Raw genomic sequence first — 21,903 nt, 5'->3', positions numbered from 1 at the left:
TACATTAGGGAAAGGTGATGTAAGCTGTCTTGTGCTGCCATCTTGCGGAATAATGATACAATACTTATGTTACTGTTATTCATTTTCTGTTAGAATATCCTAAATTAGTACTTGTGAGGATTGCCAAAGAAGGATCGATACAATGTATTATTTAATTGGCAAGGAAAATGGATTTGTTCTTACTATAAAATATGACGATAAACAAGATACTTGGTTCTAGAATTTGATGTCTGCGCTATCTTACGAGGTTTGATATCATTATTTACTTTACTACTAATATTTAAACCCAAGTAAATTATCAATCGTCATATTTTGTAGTAAGAACTAAACCGTGTTCCTTACTAATTAAATAATATATTGTATCGATTCTTCATTGTCAATTCTCACAAATATTTATTTAGAATATAATAACTAAAAATGAATAAAAGTAAAATCAGTATTGTATTATTTCACAAGTTGATACTATATGAAAGATAATATCACGTTTATTTTATGAAATAGAGTGTTACTTCAATTTAATTTATGAGAGGGCGTAACTATGAAATTATTTGTAATATCTTTTTCTAATTTAAATAATTCTCGTTAAGATCGCGCAGTAAGCTCTTCTAATCCAAGTTTTTTAATATTTCGGTCTTTTCCAATATTCACTGTGGCATAATATTTTACTTTCTAAATAATAGATTCTTTCCAGATAACAAAATAATAAATAGTGATCTTAATAATCAAATTTCTTCTGAAAATAATAAAGTTTCGTTGGACTATTTCGTATTCTGTACAATGTGTTGTACTCGATAATACCAAGATATTCGTTGCACGTCAACGACAGGTATGATCCTCAAAAAGTAATACTATTAGTGTGCTATGTGCAATAGATGAATATGAAACCTTCAAGTATATACTGCTGTGATTATGAAGAAAATTGAAAAGAAAACTTCGTTTGCGTGCTTTGGGTGAGTCATACTTTTTTTCAATATTGGAAGAAAGAGACAGAGAGAGATAGAGAGAGAGAAAGGAGTGTGAGAGTAAGAGAGAAGGAGAGAGAGAAGGAGAACAAAAGAGAAAGAGAGAGATAGAGAGAAAGTGAAAGAGATAGAGATAGAAAGAAAGAGGGAGACATATATTTTTTTGTGCTCTGCCCTATTATGACAGAGATTCAGTGGTTTTTTCGAACGTACAACACTTTATAAGCGTATGTATATTTCGAAAATAAATATGTAATCATCCTTACATAAATATGCATATATCTTTTGAGTTATCCGTCGGATGTACGATTAAATTATTTCTTATAATTTCATTAAGTTTTTGTATAAAATCCAATGATATTTGGCCTCAGTAAATTCAACGCATTTCAGTAAAAAAAGAAAATGGCATACTAAAAATATAATAACCTATATAAAATGGACGGATATATGCATGTTCACAATTAAAACCATTTATTTAGGAGAATACACTTGTTAGAGAAGCAGTGTATATTTACAGCATAAAACATTTACATGTACGTACATATTCGACTGTCACACAATGTAATTTTGCAGTATTGTTTAATTCTCTTTATCATTCGATATGTTATTACAGTTATGGAAGTGAAAAATGATTGCTATTTAATTGTCAAAATAGAGATAATATAATATCGTATATACACGTATATGTATATACGATTATTGAATGGTATATCTAACAAATAAAAATTTTATATTTACGGTATACGATTAATCCTTCGATTTACGTGAACGAGCATAAAAGATACATTAGTTTTCTTGTACTTAAAATATGATCTGCAAACATAAATAATTGTCAACAATTTAATAAATTTTAATCGGTCGTTCTTCGTATTTATTAGAAAATTCCGAGCGCATTTGTACGAGCGTAATATCTTTAAAAAAATTTTACATTAACTATCAATATTCATAAAGAAAAAACAAATTTCATCTTTCATACGAAATACCGAATATCCATTGGGAGTTAAAAGAAAACCTCATCCGATTTATCTATCTTCATTAGTTTTCTTCCGTCTGTAGAATAAACTTATAGAACGAATTCTTGCGTCTAAGAAAATAATGTCCGGATCAAATATGCGTCTCCTTTGAAGAGGTCCTTTCCTTTTTGGTCGTCCAACATTTCGCTCGTCCGTTGTACGATTGTACAACCAGCGATGATTTCGTAAGTTCTATCGATGCGATGATCGATGGATCATCATCGATGAAAGTCTCGGTTGGAGAACTTCTCCCATCGTCCTCGTTATTCCTATGCAAATTCTTTAAAGATCGTTGTAAAATGTTTGCTTGTTCGCTCGAATCATATCTGAAAATAAATCGTTAGGAATTTTTTCTTCGAAGGATTCTTTTTAAACTCGATATAAGTACGATTTGATTTTTTTCTATTCTTCTATTTTATTTTTCACAAGCAATAGATTCACCTCCTGATACTCCTTTTGTAACGAGAACTCCTTACACGCAGCATACGAAATTCTTTCCCAGTTTCACAATCATAAACCGTGACGCTATTATTACCGTCCGATGGCGTAGAAAGATTGACAGACGAACACCATAATGTCTCTTTAAATGCCATCCTGTATTTTGCGCTCATCACATTATATAAAATCGGATTAACGGTGGTACTGAAATAATAAAGGCACCCACTCAACGGATGCAACCATTCATTTATATCGTCGAAGTACGACGTTCGATAGACGTAAAGCAATCGTTGTGCATGAAATGGTGCCCAGCAAACGAAGAACATTATCACAACGGCGACTGAAACATATTTGTGTAGATAGGATTCTTTTATATTTCGTTTTTATACATTTTTTGAATCTAGATAAATAAGTATAGATAGAACGTAGAAATTGAAAGGACTGAAACGCGTAAAAGTGTACAAACGACAGTAAAAGGCGCTTCAAATATTCTCAAAAGCAAATAAATGTTCGAAATGTAAACGTTTATCCTTTGGTCCCTTTGCTGAAATACGTTCGTATGCATGTTACATTCATCGGTTGGCAGTATTCGAATTTTGACTGACGTACGTATATCATGTAACGAATATACACAACTATTGTGAATAATAATTCAGCAATCCGCTAGAATGATAAAAGAAGTTTCACCTTTTATCTATTTCATATTAGTCTATTCGTACAGAGGAAAATATAATTACGTTTTGAAAGATGTGACATGAATAAATATACGATTGTTCCAACTATTCAGAGAAACATGACTCTCAATTCGTTATTTTAGTAACGATTACATTTAATAAATAGATAATATTTATTGAAATTCTGTTGAAAAATATACGTCAGTTAAAAATATATTCGGATAAATAAAAATATATTCGGTTAAAAATATATTCGGAAATAATTTGGATCACTAGTTTTATTCGTTCTCCTATCAGGTTGAATATGACGTTTTAAACACATTTTTATAAACGTTTCAAAGGCATGATTAAATTTTTTCGTCTAATAAAAAATTGGTGGAAAGAGAACCTTCTCTCATCGACATGAAATCACCGTTATTGACTACCAGTGCACATGCGTATATCAGCTTTTATTTGTTCCACTTAACAGTTTGCTTTGACACACAGCGTTGGGTGCTTCAGTCGACGAACTTTTCATTCATTGAAAGAGCTTTCGTTAAAGGACTTTCAAATTATGATGGATATTCGTACATTTTGTCTTTCAATTATATAAGAGATGTCATTCAACGTTCAGAGATTTTAATAATTTATAGGAAAAAGAAGTTCGCTTTAAGCGCGTTGTTAATCGAGTTTTAAACGTCAAATTCTAAATATTTTTCAAGTCGCAATAATTTTAATTAAGAACGTGTATAATGAAATTTGAAAGAAGAATCGATTTTACGCGTCTTTTCCTACGTTATTTATATTGATTTCGTATATTAACTTCGGTTATGTATCGTCGAACACGTGAGACAATGTACAAGTAATTCATCAAAATATTCTATAAATTAGATTACTCTTGAATCATGAATCTCTTACTTACTAAGCATGCGTACGATAGCTTTTCGTGAGTGCGCTTGTCTCGTCTCACCATGGACCGAACCCTCGATACTGCGACCAAGCGTGTTTCTTTGTATTCGGAGACACATTCGTACATAGAGAACCACTATAAACACCATGGGGATGAGAAAGAATATTAAGCAGCTTAACTCGTAAAGAGGAAAGTCTGGCATATTTTCTAAAAGCATCGCACATACTGCTGAATCCTCCGAGTATCTTCCTGATTCTGAACGTCGAATAAAAGGAATAAAAAAATCAATTGTTAAACACGATAATGAGGAATGAATGATGTATCTTATAATAAAATAGCACCTGGCGGATACTCGATATAGTTGACGGTGGTGTAAACGGCAAATGGTATTGCAAAGATCAAAGCCACTAGCCAGACACCGAGAATGAATCTTATAGGTCTCTTTAAACCACTCATTGTGTAGAGATGCAAAGGATGACAAATTGCCAAATATCTTTCCAAGGAAAATGCCACTATTGTAAGCACCGATGCGTAAGAAGACCTTAAAAAGATGTAAGAAAGAGGAAGAAAGGAAAAAAAAATACTGAAGGAAAAGATAATTGTTGATCCCAAACAAATTTCATTCTTACATCTCGGACACAAAGGCTCGCAATTTACACATGCACAATCCTAATTGCCATGGATATTGTTCCCAAAATATGCTCAATTCATTGGGTAATCCTGTGAAAAAAAGGATAAATATTCAGCATAGGAGAGCTAATTAACGTGTTATTATTGTTTGCTTTGTTGAAATTATTCCTATCATTGCATGATGAACCTTAATAATTTCGCTGATTAAAATAATTTATTCAACGATTTTGTTATAATAATATGGAGAATAATATGGATGTGATTTTTTATCGGCGAGATCTTAGCTCAAAGAAGGTAAAAGAGGGGTCAAAAATATGATGCTATGGAAAGAGATTTATGTAGTCTCAAACTTTCTTTATATCGTTATTTCTATATTTTATACATACATATATCTATATACATATAGACATACATACACATACGTTTATCTTCCTTAAAATGTTATCCAAAAAAACGATAAATTGCTTATCTACTTTTGCATATACACACGCATCTTCTTTATATATATTCGTATGCAATCGATAAATCTTTTTAGTTTTTTTTGGTAAGAGATGAAGATTCGAATTTTTATAGTATTCCCTATCTATATTTTGCCAATAGATTTCATAAACAAAATTTTAATATATGCTTATAGCATATTAAAAGTCTGACTTTTGTATAATACAATTTTGTACTCTGATAGCCAGTAATTTTGTATTCTTCCATCGGTTTGTTTTGTCCACGCTAATCCATTTGCAAATATTTTATTTTATTTTATTCTTTTCCCGCATCTCTGTTAATCTTCATGCATCATTAACGAAAGCTTTAAATCGAATAACGAATGCTTATGAAAAATTTCAAAGATTGATATTTAGACGATAGAGAACTAAAATAATGAATGATTTGGAACAAGTGGAAGCCGTTAATAAATTCTGGATATAATGAGGATATCATTCGATGAATGAATTTTTAATCGTGAGTTAAAGATCGAATCATGCGTGTTCCAAGAGAATTTGCAAGCACAGCGACTTTCGAGCATGACGGTCCATTTCTTCTGACGGACGGAAATGTATAACATCGAGTAGAATGCGTACGAACAAAATACGATATTAAAATTTTCAAAGAAAAATAGTAGAATAGGAATAGAATAAATTCGAGGACGTTGGATGAATGTAAAAATAAAATTATAATGAATAGCGAATTGGTTTAGTTAGGTACTTTCTTGTTTGAAATTCTAATACTTTTTTCCCTCGGAGAGAAATTATTGAAATCATTTAAATGAAAAGTAAATAAGAATCGTGAGAAACTTGGAATGTTGCACAAATTGCTCTCTTAAGCACAATGCCATTATCGTTATAACGTTTTAAAGTTCGCAGATAAATTAAACTTAACTTTTTCTGTATGGAAACAAGAGGATCGTTTAAAGTGATAGAGCATCAAGCTTAGGAAAAAATGAGGGTAATATAAAAAAGGGACTTTATTCAAGAATACGAACAAATTTATCTTCGCTCAAAAAGTCGGTGACAGTGATTGATGCAATTGTTCACGAAAATCGCGGAAAATGTACGCGTATATGTATGTAAATATTTATGCGATTTGTTTTTTTTAAATAGGAAAGAATACATACTATCTTTAAAATTTCTTTTCACAACCTATAAACGTATATGTACAGCAATTCTTTGGCGACTTACGAGCATCAAAACTCTTTGAACTTTATGAAAGTTAAAACAAACAAATTGTTAGATAGATGGACTCACCTAGAACCAATAAGAGAAGATCCGAGATGGCCAAATTAAAGAGATAATAATTCGTAGCGGTTTGCATCGTTGGTTTCTTCTTAATAACAATACATGTCATGATATTCCCGAAAACACCGGTAACGAAGATGATAACGTAAGCAAAAGTGATAGGTAAAACGAGTTGAAGTGGTAAATGCTTCAAACCCAGTTTGTTTTGCAAATACTCGGATTCATCCAGATTCGTAAGATTTTTTAAAGATACCACGTAATGGCTTGATATATTCATGCCTCTTAAATACTGAATTTCTTTCTCTCGTTATTGTGCAAACAAATTGATCAAATTAACGAAGAGCAAATATAAGAGTAGAAAGATAATTTCTTTTGCTTTTCGTTATCGATTTAATAATAATTCTTTCAATCGTGAACACACACTACAGAATAAATAAAATCTCTCATCGAAAATAACGATAAATTGAATTTTTCGATATCATCCATCGTTTTTCAATTTTGAAAGAAGTTATGTCAGTTTGGATCACAATCATTTCATTTTTTAATTAACGTTCCATTTCAAATTCACGTTCCATTGAAAAACTTCTTTGAAATCATCACGAAACCGTATCACGAATATGTATACGAAAATTCATAGCTTTTTGATTCTTTATTTTTTATTTATATTATGCTTAGAAAATACGCGAATGAAATATGATCGATTTAAGAGCGTTCGACTCGACACCTCGTGAACAAGTGATGAGAACACTGTGTGACCCACTACTGCTATGACTTTCATTCGCTTGCCATGCGTCCCATCTACCACGCATCCAACCCTTAGCTTCAATCCAAGAGAGTCTGCGAATTGGACCATTTTACTCGTAAATAAAATCACGCGCATGTCATGATACGTTAAGGATTTACGGTACTCTCCTTAAAAAAATTATTCTAATTATCGATTTTTCCTAGTTTTTAACCACAAGATTTATCAGGCTTTTCTTTTTTTAATTTGTTTTTTTTTATTTTATTCGATCTTTTATATCCATTTTTACAGTATCATTTATTTGTTCCTTTTTTAAATTTTCTCTCTTAGAATCGGCTCGAAATTGAGTTTTTGTGAAATATCATTATCCCTTACAATCGCAACAATAAATCCTAAGAATGAGCAAACAAATAAATCATATGTTAATCTTGAAAATTCGTTAAATATCAGATGTAATGTGTTATTTAATATTCGTTGATACACTTACCACAGAATAATAAATTACCAGTCGATTATCTTTTTGTACTTCAACGGTGGTAGATTGATTAATCAGACTATGAAGTTAATCGCATGTAATTCTTAGGTGCAATCTCTGCTGCCACCAATTTTCTTCACATATTCAAAGTACCAACAAGTTATTTATTACCATCCATATGGTGATAACTATAATAATGCAAAGAAACCATTTTCATTTTATAATTAATTATTAAAGAAAAAAGAAGTAACTTCGAACTTCTTAGAAAAATATAAAGATGTAAACGTACGAACTCAATGTAGTAAGAAAATATTGTAATGTATTCATGAATTTGGAACCCTAGGGACATTTTCTTGACTTACCTATTTCGCATTCATTTCGGATATGATCCGTATTATAAGACGATATTATAAAATACAATTTATTATGAAATTTTTTGTTCAAACTCGCCATCTCGTATTCTACTATAAAAATTTCTAGCGAATTTTTATCATTATTCGTAAGTTGTTTAAACGATTCGATCGAGGATCATTTGATATTTATATCTTTTTTCTTCCATAAATCTTTACGCAAGAAAAAATGTATCACATCCTTTTGAGAACTATGAACATATTTTCTATAATAAGAATAATTCAATTTTTCTTTCCTAGTCGGGATTATATCTCTCGCGCATGTAGGTAAATGAACTTGAAACCAATCGACGTGAAAGGGACTGCCTTCATACGGTGGTTTGAAAACATAGACAGGTTCCAGAAGCAGGATTATCGTGCCAATTACGAAAACAAAAAGAAGGAGCTGCAAAAGTTTTTCACGTGAATTTCAAGCCATGAATTTTCCGATTTTTTGGAGACAAATTTATCAATTTTTTTCCAAATATTATTAGCTTATAAATTTCCGATTATATATTTCTTTTATAAAAGAAATAATAAAAACAATTTTCAAAAGTAAGATATGTGAAACGTGATTATCTATAAGAGAAAAAATGTTTACAAAAGCAAAGTATTTTTGCATTCGCTACAAAGAAAAATGTAGGCAAAGATTAATAGTCAGCGATATCGTCGGTCCATTCAGAAAAATCATATAAAAAGATGTGGAAGCAGTGACCGAGAAAAATTATTTATTTCGAAAATGTTAGTAATGTTTATCGATTTATCTAACAGTTTGGTAACTCTCTCTCTAAACAAAGTTTGTTCAGAGTTTTCCAAAATCGCATATTATAGCAATTTTGCATGTGAGTAAGTTAATTTGTCTTGTGCAATTTTGTCAAACTAACGAAATCATATCAATTATTAAATTATATTAAATTGATTAAAGTTGATTCCAATATTATGATTGAATTGTAAAAAAATATAAAGAACAAAAAAAAATAAGAAAGAGAAAGAGATAGATTTAAAGGTAATCTTACTTACCAAGTACCAATATCGAAAAGTTTTTTCATTTTCATCTGAATTCATTTGACGTTTGCAATAGGATTGAATTCTTTTCATTTAAATCTTAATGTAATATATCATCAAATAATAAGATAATTACTAACGATGTATATTGTCTATTGTCACTTTTACAATTCCCTTAAAAAAGATTAGAAGTACGGACAAAACTGAGTTCATGTTTTCCGCGTATGTTTCCTTTCGTAGCATGTTCAAAAAGTGACATTGGATCAAATATATTTTACATGGCTTAGGTTAGATTATACGTTTTGACAAAAATTTAAGTACGTTAGTATGGCAGGATTTGAAATTAATGAGAACGTTGATAACAACGAAGTTGCCTTTTGTAAAAAAAAAAAAGAAAAAAAGAAAAAATAAAGTATGTACGTCCTTTGCGAATGCGAATTATATATAAAAATATATTAATCGAAAGAAAATCTCATCAACTTAATCTAAAAACAACAAAAAGCATATTAAAACAATAGAAATATTCGTGCTAATGCATTATAATTTTAAAAGTAGAACACGATTTTTTACTTTGTTCCTTTAACAATGAATCAAGATCGATATTTGATACGAAATCATTCATCGAGTCAAAGATCAATTATTTTGGGGGATTGTTCACTTTTCGCATTTAAATTTCACGTGTCTCCTGCAGCTTTGCTTTGCATTAAATGTGAAAAATCATCTTATAAATACATATTGTTTGCAATTGGGTATATAGATGATGAACTTTGAAACGTATTGACGTACACGTGAAGCACGGTACGCTATGTTTCGCATGGAACGGAAGAGAAAAGGAAGAGAGGGGATAAACTAAGTGAGTTAAAGCTCAATGGTTTTGCTTAGCTTTGGCTAAAACTTCGAGTTACTGTGAAGAGTGACTGTTTCAGAAAAAAAAAGAAAACTATAAACATAAAAAAAACGATAAAAGAAAATAAAAAAATAATTTTCCGTAACAAACTTGATTCCTTTGTTATTCCGTTGTATTGAATTCAGAAAATATAGTTGTCTTTGCCGGAGATTTGATCTGCATATAAATTGATCGATTGATAAAGAACACAAAGGACGTCTTGTTTTTTATATCAAATAATATTACTTCTTATGATAACTCCTTCCTCGTCTTCATATAATGTCGATATTATCTAAAGGAAATATTAAAAAGACTTCTTTTAATGATCGATTTATTAAAAAAAAAAGTTACACATTTCGCTTATCAATACTGACTCACTTTTGTACTTAAAAATTTTCGATAATATCATTAACAAAATATACAAAGAACTAAAAGAAAAAATAACAAATACCAACTTTTTATGCGCATGTATATATATATATATAAAATTAACAAGATTTTTCTTTTAGTAGCTTCAAGTAAAGAGAAAAATTAGGATCTTCGCTGATTATTAAAATACACGGTCATTGTCTTTATTAGAGGTTACTACTAGCCGTTGAGATCGATTCTTTCACTATCTCTTTCGATGCTGTACTTTCCTCACTGCTTCGTTCTTGCATAACAGGATGTCCGTTATTATTCAGAAGAGATTTGGATGAATCCTGATTTCTAATCTTCTGAATTTCACCGTAACGATCACACATAGACCCATCTCGAGCAATTCGATCTCGATTCGAGGAAAATCGAAAGACTTTTTTTGCTTGGCCGAATCTATACCTTAAAAATATTTATATACATATATATATATAATATCAATATTGTTATTAATTTATTTATTTTTGTCATGTTCATTCATCTTATTTATACTATTTTTTCATCATCGAGCAAACCTCATAGAGCATATAAAACGTGGTAGATGAGCCTCTTCGTTAGATTCGCATCGACAAAGATCGGGTGGTGTGACGGTCCATCTTTTCCTTAATTTCCGTTTACAGCAAATCGTTTGTTTAAAAGCTTCTCTGTACTTTACGCTCATCATATTGTACAGAATTGGATTTACCGTGGTACTGAAGTAATAAAGGCATCCGCTCAAAATATAAAGCCATTCGTTTAAGTCAGGATAATAATCACAATCCTTTGCATAAACGTAGAGCAATCTCTGAGTATGAAAGGGTGCCCAACAGAGAAAGAACATGATAACGACGACACCTGCAACAAAAAAATAATCGTATATATCTTATACATGATATTTTTAAATTCATAATTTTAATAAGAGGAACGAGAATGTATACTTAACATCCTGATGGTGGATTTCCTCGATTGAACCTGTCGCGTTTCTCCGTGAATCGAGCTGTGAACGATCGGCCCCGCTATACGTTTCATACTCCTTTTTATTTCCAAACCCATCCTTGTGTAAACAACGAGAATAACAAGCATCGGTAAAAAGAAAAAGATGATGCAGCTTATCTCGTAGAGTGGAAAATTCGGCATGTTAGTTGATAGTATCGCACAGATCGCCGAATCGGTAGAGTAATTTCCTGATTCTACGAATGTTGAAATTCATTATTATTCTCATATATATATTATAATCTTTTGGACAATATAATAATACATGTTAAAGCTTATATAGGTATATATCGTAGAAGATAGAACAGATATGTAATGTCATATCTTTTCCGACAATCAAAATACAAGCTGTTATTTCTTTATTAACCTGGAGGGTACTCGACAAAGTTGACTTTAGTATAAATGGCGAACGGTATCGCTGATACTAAAGCTATAAACCATGTGGCGAAAATGAAGCGTATTGGTCTTTTCAGTCCACTCATAGTATAAACATGAAGGGGATGACAAATGGCAAAATATCGTTCCATCGAGAAAGCCACTATCGTGAGAACCGACACGTAAGAAGACCTGCGGAAGAGATATAGAAGCTAAGATAAAAGATTGTTAAAGAAATAGTGAATGGGGAAAGATCTCTTACATTTCGGACACGTATGCTCTAATTTTGCAAAGTGCAACTCCCAAAGTCCAAGGATATTGTTGCCAGAATACGCTAAGCTCATTCGGCAAACCTGAAATTTTTTGATAAATTTGAACATTAAAATCTCATTTTGCATTATATATTTTCGATCGATATCTAATTAATGAAAGGAATTTGCATTATATTATCGTTCGATTTGCAGATATTTTTCTCGTGAGATTTATAATGCGTTAGCATATTATTGCCAGATAAAATAATTTGTTTGTTTGCATATCGCGTTTTATCTTATTGTATTTCCGTCTGTTTCACTCTTTTCTCTTATTAATCATTTTTTTCGCAGAACGAGTATAATGGAAATTGTGAACGTTTTTTTGAATTCTTTTTTCTTTTTCTTTTTTATTATGTTTCATACGAGAGAAAGTAAAACCTTCGAACTATCACGTACACCTTTTTGATACTATCGAATTCGACGTGTTACGATTTCAAGGAAATAAAAACCTCTCGAGCACCACTCTCATTCTATTACATTTCTTAATATAGCAGTAGTTACATATTATATTTTCTCTTTTCCTTTCGATACGTATAAACAAATATTATTTTCTTCAAATTTTCTATGCGGTTAATTTTTTTTCTGTAACAATCCAATCTTTCATTAAATAGATAAACGTATCGTATCTCATTAATAACGAGTAATGCTAACGCGAAGATAGCTAATTGGTATTAAGGATAATTTTCATTTGGTGATACAAATTTGACAGAGATTTGAAGTGTTTCGTAATGACGTAAATAGAAGCAACCTTACTATCGATAAATAAGACACAGACGAGATAAAATCGTGAGTGTACAGAGCACACACAAAGCTAAGATTAATTTAAAACTTGTTATCTTCATTTCTCATTTAGGAGAGGAAAACGTATCGCGTATTGAAATCAAACGTTTCAATTTGTAAAATATCTCAATTTCCAACGATCTTTCTTCTTTGAAAAATAAAGAACAAAAAAGAAAATAAGATCTGCATCAACAATTTGCGTCATCATAATCTTTACTATCTCATTTAGTTTTACAAATGTTCACGATCTTGAAAATCTAATCGCATTATCATTGTCACGAACATGTTTTAATCGTCTATCAGAAATTATCGTTCATCAAATTTTGCCCTTAATTAGATTAAAGCAACTCGAGCGATGAATATCGTCATTCGTTTGACGTAAAATGAAAAAAATCAAGATAGATAGACGATAGATAGAGAATGAGTTATACCTTGTCGATTTGATCAATTTTTATTAACATCGACTTGTTATGCATCGTGAAAACTCTCTTTTAAATGCATCGTTAAGGAAGATGCATAGAAGACTTACCGAGTATAAGTAGAGTCAGGTCGGAAATAGCCAAATTGAAGAGGTAGTAGTTCGTTGAAGTTTGCATCGATGCATTTTTTATTATAACTGTACAAGTGGCGATATTACCAAAAATTCCTGACACAAAGATTGCCACATAAACGGTAGTTAGAGGCAATACCATGTTCATAGGAAGATATTTTGGACCTAATATTTCATTAAGATACTCTTCTTCCGTTATATTTTTCATATCCTTGTTCCAAAAATCGTTTTCGTTAAAAATTGTTTTTGTACAATCCATCTTGGCAGAAAAACTTTCCTATATATCACAATGACGACGATAGGACAAAATTTGATTCTTCGAAAACGTCACTCTGTTTTTCTCATTTTAACTTAAGAATTGGTAACGTCAATAATACTTGAAAGTGAAAAGAATTAGGTCTTCGAATGGAAAATCCAAATCCAAAAAGATCCTTATCGAGCTGGCAATGTGTTTTCTTGTTAAACATAAATGGTCACATTATTTTTCTATCTTTAACTTTTATATCATCGTCATTTATTGATTTTTCGTTTGACGACGATTGGACTGATGAGTAATTGCATTTTACCGGTAAAACGATCCTCTTATACATTCGTTCGATCAAATTTTCTCGTGACACTTTTTTAATAAATAAATCTTTTCTACTTTCTTTTTTATTTTTATTTAATGAACGAAATTTGTCTGTATGTATCAAGAAATATGAAAGCAGATTTTAGCAAGCAGAACTAACGTTATGATAGTCACGTTTACAAAACAATTAGAATTTCGAAGGTGACTGCTTTCCTTTGCAAGCCTTTGTTGTACAATTCCCCACACCAATCTTCGTCGACAGGCGGAAACACACTGACTTTAATAATCGGTAATGATAACATTTAATGTCACCATGTATCTCTCTAATTTCGCCGATAAAAGATAAGTTCTCTTTTTCGATTCAAAATAACATAAACTTTCTAAGATTAATTTATGCATTGTAGTTCGTCTCGGTATAGTATATCTCAGTCTTATCTGTACTACCGTCATTTCTTAATCTTATAAGATATTTTATTTTCTCGTGTAAAATCATCTTGTCAATCGCTATATAATAAAACGAAAATTTGTAATTATTTTAATTGTGTGCTATAGTCCACACAACGAAACGTAAAATATTTTCCAGTATCGATTTTAATCAGTTTAATAGATTTTGCTTTATACAATAGGTCTTTTTTAATCAATTTAGATCAATTTTTTAGACAAAGGTAAAAATTATATTATATTCTATTCAATTTGTACAATAGTTTATGTAATCTAGTGATGAATAAATGATGTGCATAGATTCAGTACATATTAAAGTATATAATAAATAAATGATTACACACTTTCTAGGTATATATACATACGTCGCATATTCATTCAACAACTTTTGTTTCTAAACAATTATTATAATAGATATCTATTATATTACAGAAAAATATAACAGAATTATCAATTGCTAAAATAGTGAAACGAAGCTTGTCATTTTTTATGATAGAATAATAATATCATTTTGCAAATTTTTATATTTTCATAGAAAAATTGCTAACATATCAAAACACTTATCAATACCATGATAGTACTATTATAATAAAATAAGAAAATTTCTTAATTGAAATAAACATTTGAATAATAATCGATAATAAATTCGATTTATATACAATTTGTTTATAAAATATTACAAACTACCTTATATTAATTATTAGTTGGACCCATCGGAACTCGTGTCCGAATCACTTGATCTATCAGAAACATAAGTTATTATCCTATTTGTATTTACAAAAAGGTCTTCTTTTTCCATATCTTCTTCTTCGTCATTATTATCTTTCATTGTTTCTTCAGGTTGCTTTTTACTCGAGACTTCGTCAAATTCCAATGGCCAACACTTCTGTACACGGTACCATTTTATGTGTTCCTGCAAAAATAATCGTATTATATATTTTTGATTGTATTTATTTATTAGTATTATATATATTTGATTATATGTATCTTCAATGAAAACTTACTCGTGTTAATATCTTAACTATCTCTGCTTTTACTTTATCGCCTTCGGCAATGGGTTCAACTAATACGAAATCTCCTCTTTTTATCCAAATATGTCGCCTAAACTTTACTGGCATTGATACAAGATACTGTTCACCAGTTGAGTTTACAATCTCATGGAGATTGTTACCTCGCGATTCGACAACTTTGACGATCGATTGAGATTTTGTTGGAATACTTAAATCCTCCACTTCCTTCGCAACATGTTTACGTTTCGTTATTTTTGACATTTTCAGTCTGATAATCTATAAATGGCGACTGCAATAGCATCAAAAATATAATAATTAAAGATTTATGTTTAAAAATACAACTAAATATAATATTTCGATTCGATCGATTTTTTATTAACTTAAACTTGTTTAAAATAGAATTAAATTATTTTTCGTATTCTTTTTATCGCATTATGTATTTTTCTTATCGCGTTTTATTCGATGCCACGATCCTAAATATCCACCAGATTTTTTTAATGCTGCGTATATGTCTAAACTTTCTCCAACAGGAATACCATATCCATGTTCAAGTCCATGAGGATTTGATGGTGTTTTACAATCTTGAATCGATTCTTTTCGAAGAACCGTATCTACTTCTACAGATGCAAAAAAAGCTACTGACATCGGTAAATCGTTCATACCAAGCCTCAAGGCACAGAAAGATCTTGTCATAAGATTTGTTATATGCATTGCGAGAGCAGCGTTGTATTTGTACCGCGATGGAACTAAATATCTTACTTCATCGTGAAAAGAAAGACAAAATCTTACATTATCTTGCATCAACCATCTCATTGAAACTAACATTAAATGGAGAAAATCAACTGCACCACTTTGTACTACCCAATTAATTTTAGTTGGTAAATATTTTTCTTCATCACATTCTAATGCTCGACTAAGCCTACAATTTAAAAATGGCGTTACAGGATTAGGACTACAAGCTATTTCTTCAAGTCTATTAAACATTGCTGATTCTGAACCATCAATCCATTTACTTTTGTTAAACATTTCCATAAGTGATTTTTGAAAAGCTTTTGCTATCTTCATTGCTTCAGATGATGTATATTGTTTATCTTCAAGATCTTCGTTAATATATTCAGATTTCAATGTATATACTTTTTTACCCTTTGTCAAAGCAAACATTTTTCGAGATTTAAAAACAGCATCACTTTCTTTCATTGTAGGATTAAACTGTTTTAACAAACTTTCAGCAAACTTTTGCCCAGCACCATAAATTCTTGCATAATTGATAATTTTTGCATGATCTCTAGATATTCCTACAGCTTTTGCAGTAACACTATGCATATCTGTTTCATTTGATTTGTTGCCTATTAAAGTCATCCATCCAAAAGGTGTTGCTCCATGCAATTTCTTATAATATGCATCTCCAATAATTGATGCAATCCATAATTCTTGACTGTCAACATCAGCACCAACTATGTTATATCCTGGTGGAGCTTGTACCATGGATCGTAATTCAGAACCTATACGGTCTACGTGTGCATTAGAAGCAGTCATCCATGTGGGTTCTACTGCTCGTCTTGTTAATGTTCCACAGACAACTACTTGTGGAACTATTGCACCAAATTGTGTGTTGTATTTCTTTAAACTACTTGGCAAACAATGCTTTTCAAACCAGACAACAAGTTGGGACATGATCCTATCTCTGTTGTTTCTCCAATAAGATATTTTTCTTGCTATTTTTAAGATTTGTGTAGCACTTGAATCTAATCCAGCAAGTATATTATCTGAAAACTTGTTTAGAAAATCTTTAGCCAAGGGATTACCAACATTGAAGTTAATACCATCTTTATGTGGTAATTTGAAGAAATAACAACAATTATCTAAAATAATATCGCACCAAATTCCAGTACCTTTGTACTTTGTATTATAATCTGCTGTACTTTTTTTCTTGTTCCTCCAAAATTCTGTTTTGTAAGTATCTTTTTCTACTTCTTTATTTAGTATTAACATTGTATCATCTGTAGAACCTTCGTAATTAGTTGATTTTGATAATGGACATTGATTTAATAATTGTTTTAGAGGTAATTTAGTTTCAATATCTAGATCATTATTATATGGTACTAATATACCCCAACCATGTTCCTTAATATAATGCAAAGGATAATTTTCCCATGTTAAGTTTAAAAGTTTTGGAGTAATCTGCATAGAAGTACTTATATGTTGTGGTCCAGGTTCCCAATTCTCATCCTCATTTTCAGTTTTTTTAGGACAAAGTTTTCTGTACCAAGCAGGATATCCAGCCATATATGGTATTTTAACTGGTAACAAATATTTTGTTTCTTCTAGATAAGAAAATTCTTTTTGCAAGGGATCCTCCTCTTCATCCTCATCTTCTGAATATGGCTTTAAACTTACATCATTAATTTCTTTATTATTATTTTCTTCCTTTTTTCTTTCTTGTAGCTTTATATTGGACAAAGAAGCTTTCATCTTAATATTTTGAGTACTCCAATCTTGATCCCACATCCATAAATCCTCTTTATATTTTTCATTATGCATTAATTTACAAACAGTATTTGCTCTTTTAGTGAGTATAACCTTAGATTCATAATTTAAATCTTCATAAGTAGACTCTGCTTCTTCTAAATATCTTTGCCAATTGGAATTCACTGGGAGATATGTACAACTAAGCTCTAATATTCCACTAAATGTAACAGGGTGTGGAAATCTTTCTTGAAAGATTGGAAATAATTCACAAAAGACATTGTGTGTAGCTTGTACATCAGAAGCACAATAAGACATTAAATCATTAAATTGTTTTTTTATGTCATCTAAAGTTCCTTCTACAAATATATTTCTTTGTTCTTTGCTGATATATTCTCCACAATAAAGTTTATGTACTTCTCTCAAACTATTTGTTGAAGTATAGTTCAACCATTTCTCAGTAGAACTATTTTGTTTTTCACTTTTTAGAATTGCTCTCTGATAACTATTAAGTCCACTAATACATACATGTAATGACATTGTATCTACAAAACGTGTTCCAGTAGAATTTAACCAATATTGTTCTTTTATTCTTGCTCTATCATATGAAACATTATGGCCTATAACAATCTTTGGTTTTTTATGAAAATTATTTAATTTTATACCACATTCATCTGCATCACTTTCTACAGGAATCAACATATTTGGAGTAAAATAATTAGTACCAAAATTACCTTTTACATTTTCTATAAGAATTGGCGAAACCCATCCATACCATGCTTTTTCAGTAACAGCTGTAGCTATTGTTGGTAATGGACCTTCTTTTACACAAACTTCTACATCTAAAATCATTCCATCTTCTAAAGGATAATTTACACTTTCTGCACCATCACTAGTATATCTAGTCCAACCTTTCTGCAACAACCACTTTGAAGGTATTTCAGGTATCTTTGTAATAATGTTATTTATAATCTTTAGATAAGGTGCAGTTTGTTCTATAGCAATATTATAAAAATGTTCTTCCAAGTCCTTTCCTTTCAAAGGAGGTAAACTTATATCAACGTCTGGTATTGCTTTTACTTCTTCTGTATTTATTCCGTAATTATGTAAAGTCTTTTTTATACTTTCTATTGCTTCTTGAGAAAGACGTACATGATTTTCATTTTTATTAAACAAATGTTCATGCAGTGGTTTAGAAAGCATTTGCATATTAATTTCATTAAATCTAGTAATGTTATTGATACTGTCATTGTTATTGTTATTTATAGTTTGGTTTGTACTTTCCTCTTGTATATCTTCCTTATATTCGTTATTATAATCATTATTTGCACTTTGTGATGAAGAATTTGATTTCATAAAGGGAAGTAAAAATGCTTGTTCAAAATTGTCAGGTATTTTAGGTTCATTTGCAATATAATATTTCTTAGATATATCTGGATCTTCTTTATTTGAAGATAATAGTGAGAAGTTGGAATTACTTTGATCGTAAGGAGACTCAATGGTATTAATAGTTACATTATTAGAGGTTGAGGCAATACTACTACTAACTTTACAATTTTCCAACTTTTTGTTATGTAAAATGAATCTTTTTTTGACAATTTTTTTAAGATATCGTGTATCTGTCTTAATACTGGTGCACTTATGCCTTATGCAAATGTGAATAAGACGTATTTTTAACCGCATTTTAAAACGTGTTCGCAGCCTAATACTTTTTCTAGAATATATAACTACTTTTAACACGTGACAAGAAGTTATGAAAAAATTTGAAGAGTGAGTTTCTTACCTATATATTAATAAAGTAATTGAATGATATCTTCAAAATATTTTATCAGATCACAACAATTATATAAAATATTATGTTGAACTTGTATCGAAAGCTTCACTAATATATATGAGTAAATTTGCAGTGGCAAATAACTTATATACAAATTTTCTTTCATGAGATTAAATTATAAAGTTGGCTGCATGGAGAGAAGCTTACATATATCTAGGGAATATATCCATCTAGAAATTATTTATCTTTTCGTATAATAAATTCATTTCCATTTTTTACATATAATTTTAATTTTTAATTTTATTTTATAATTTTAATTTTTTATTTTATTTTATAATTTTAATTTTATAATTTTACTGTAGTTAGTGTAATATAATTCATTTATAAAGCAAAGAAAATCAGACGGAAATTTCCGCAATTCTGATTGGCTGTCTAAAATATAATTTCTGCGTTCTGATTGGCTGTCAATCTAACTTTCGTTTCCATATAAAAGCAGTTCACATTTTAGATACGGCGCAGTCTCTGTTTAGTCTTTGTTGATTGTACGTCGTGATAAACGAAGTGATCATTATTTAAAAATGAATTATAAATCTCTTCTAATGTTCTGTGCTAATTAACGTTAATAGTGCTATTATCAACTCATGAAAAGGTAAAAATAAACTATTATTCTGTTATAATAGATAGAAACATATAAAAGTAACCTCAATTCTGTCATCGCAATTTTATTACTTTTGTTTTGAGTAATATCAATTATAGGTTGTAATCTACGATAAAAAAATGTATATTTTAGGAATATAATAAATTTTAATTTTTTGTTATGTGTTCTTACAAGTCTTATGTATTTTTAATAAGGAAAATTAGTTTTAATATATCATATATGTATCGAGTAATATATTCGACAAATTATAAAATTGATAATAACATTGTGTAAAACCTTAAAAAGTGTTTTAATAACATTAATTTAATATAATTTTTCGATCTGTTTCAGAAAATTATCATGGCTACACAAAAGAAAATTATTTCGAAAAATTTAAATGTTTCCTTAACGCTGATTGGCTCTCAAGTTCGCGCCTGTTAGTTCTTCTTCAAGGTAGCATTTTCTGTAACTCCGCAGTTCGTTCCTTTCGTTCCAATCGAATTTCAAGGTATGTACTGACAATTATTCATTAATTACTTTATTTCAACAGTTTTTAATAATTAATTCATATACTTCACTGTTCTCTATAATTATTAAATAAATGCATGTCTTTTATATATCGAAATTGTCATACGTATGTATTACGCGCAATTAAGTGATTCAATAGTTTAATAAGATTAAGAATTTTTTTTATCATTCTTTAATGCTATTTATTATTTATTAATATTTAGATTTTTGCCTTCTCACTATATTTCGATATTATACTATAATTCCTTTTATTCATGGAATGAAACTATTTTGCATGCAACAAGTGCAGCTCAGAAAAAAATTTGAATTTCTCTTTTTGATTGGTTGGCAAAAATGCGTCTTAGAAGTGAGATATTTGTTTATTTTATTATATTATACAAAAATGATATGCTCTTATATAATGTAAATTTCTCTACAAGATATCTTTTATGTGGTGAAACCCAAGAAAATAATATTACTTTTATTGTAATTACAAATGTAAGTACTATATAAGGCATAAAATTTTTCACACATTCAAATAATAATTATAAAGCATGCTAGTTTTAAGACATAATTATTAATTAAATATTATGGCTTAATCGGCGGTAATGCTTATTCATAATTATATAATAAGATAATTAATAAGACATAAGTTCATAAGATTCTCCTTATATCTTTTTTTTTTTTTTGAATTTAAATTTTATTATAGTTTACTTTTAAAGACCAAGACTCCTTAGACATTAAAATTATATTTCTATAAAAAGAAAAGAGATATTTATGAAGCTAGAATTTTAGAAATCAGAAGACTATTTAACATGAAATAGAAATATGTTAGATGAAGAAAGCTAGACATACACGAATGTTTTAAAATCTGTTTTTTGAACATTTAATTTGCTACTCGATAGATATTTGTAACAGATATTTCTAATCAAAAGTCATAGAAATGTCTTTATATCAGAATGTAAATTGAATATACAAATTTATGTTTTACATTATTTTCTTCTTGATTAGGATAGAAGAAAATTGCAGCTTTGAAGGTTCTTCGACATCTGGTCAAATGAAAGAGAGAGTTGCAATTATTAATATATTATATATATTATGGGCTTCTGAGTTCAGCAACATTTCATACTATTTATGAGGTAAAACTCCTAGCATTACTTTTCCCTGTGATTTTCCCATAAAAATGGTCTATTTTATATTATTACTATTGTTATTATTACTACTGTAATAATAATATATAATATTTAAATATTACAATAAAAATAATT

At 29.7% G+C, this 21,903-nt stretch overlaps 4 protein-coding genes and 1 long non-coding RNA gene across 8 annotated transcripts; 1 reads left to right on the top strand and 4 right to left on the bottom strand.

Annotated features, from left to right (window-relative positions):
• Positions 1–1,430: 1,430 nt before the first annotated feature.
• LOC122629499 (neuropeptides capa receptor-like) lies at positions 1,431–7,110 on the bottom strand. Its single transcript, XM_043812986.1, has 6 exons — positions 6,343–7,110; positions 4,606–4,696; positions 4,318–4,517; positions 3,989–4,231; positions 2,417–2,753; positions 1,431–2,301 (listed from the first exon to the last, which is right to left on the bottom strand). Exons 1-6 carry the CDS (start codon positions 6,608–6,610, stop codon positions 2,067–2,069), a joined length of 1,374 nt encoding a protein of 457 aa, XP_043668921.1. The 5' UTR covers positions 6,611–7,110; the 3' UTR covers positions 1,431–2,066.
• A 3,046-nt stretch (positions 7,111–10,156) lies between these two features.
• Positions 10,157–14,300, bottom strand: LOC122629238 (neuropeptides capa receptor-like). 2 transcript variants are annotated; one of them, XM_043812416.1, is made up of 6 exons: positions 13,212–14,300; positions 11,854–11,944; positions 11,584–11,783; positions 11,162–11,413; positions 10,760–11,078; positions 10,157–10,640 (listed from the first exon to the last, which is right to left on the bottom strand). In XM_043812416.1, exons 1-6 carry the CDS (start codon positions 13,489–13,491, stop codon positions 10,406–10,408), a joined length of 1,377 nt encoding a protein of 458 aa, XP_043668351.1. In that variant the 5' UTR covers positions 13,492–14,300; the 3' UTR covers positions 10,157–10,405. The 2 variants fall into 2 exon arrangements, with proteins under 2 accessions (XP_043668351.1, XP_043668350.1); XM_043812415.1 differs by having other exon boundaries at positions 10,157–10,646; positions 13,212–14,291.
• A 586-nt stretch (positions 14,301–14,886) lies between these two features.
• On the bottom strand, positions 14,887–15,625 carry LOC122629239 (probable RNA-binding protein EIF1AD). The gene is made up of 2 exons (XM_043812417.1): positions 15,246–15,625; positions 14,887–15,154 (listed from the first exon to the last, which is right to left on the bottom strand). Exons 1-2 carry the CDS (start codon positions 15,510–15,512, stop codon positions 14,942–14,944), a joined length of 480 nt encoding a protein of 159 aa, XP_043668352.1. The 5' UTR covers positions 15,513–15,625; the 3' UTR covers positions 14,887–14,941.
• LOC122629237 (DNA polymerase subunit gamma-1, mitochondrial) lies at positions 15,408–19,642 on the bottom strand. 3 transcript variants are annotated; one of them, XM_043812412.1, is made up of 3 exons: positions 19,540–19,642; positions 15,704–19,432; positions 15,408–15,540 (listed from the first exon to the last, which is right to left on the bottom strand). In XM_043812412.1, exons 2-3 carry the CDS (start codon positions 19,398–19,400, stop codon positions 15,515–15,517), a joined length of 3,723 nt encoding a protein of 1,240 aa, XP_043668347.1. In that variant the 5' UTR covers positions 19,401–19,432; positions 19,540–19,642; the 3' UTR covers positions 15,408–15,514. The 3 variants fall into 3 exon arrangements, with proteins under 3 accessions (XP_043668347.1, XP_043668346.1, XP_043668349.1); XM_043812411.1 differs by lacking the exon at positions 19,540–19,642 and having other exon boundaries at positions 15,704–19,494; XM_043812414.1 differs by lacking the exon at positions 19,540–19,642 and having other exon boundaries at positions 15,467–15,540; positions 16,265–19,494.
• A 364-nt stretch (positions 19,643–20,006) lies between these two features.
• On the top strand, positions 20,007–21,764 carry LOC122629277. The gene is made up of 3 exons (XR_006327214.1): positions 20,007–20,140; positions 20,480–20,636; positions 21,647–21,764. It is a non-coding gene; the product is annotated as an uncharacterized LOC122629277 (long non-coding RNA).
• Positions 21,765–21,903: the final 139 nt, after the last annotated feature.

The sequence above is a fragment of the Vespula pensylvanica genome, chromosome 5 (genome assembly GCF_014466175.1).
Source record: "Vespula pensylvanica isolate Volc-1 chromosome 5, ASM1446617v1, whole genome shotgun sequence".
Taxonomy (NCBI): Eukaryota; Metazoa; Arthropoda; class Insecta; order Hymenoptera; family Vespidae; genus Vespula; species Vespula pensylvanica.
The sequence above is the reverse complement of the archived record's forward strand: the minus strand, read 5'-3'. Positions and strand labels throughout refer to the sequence as shown.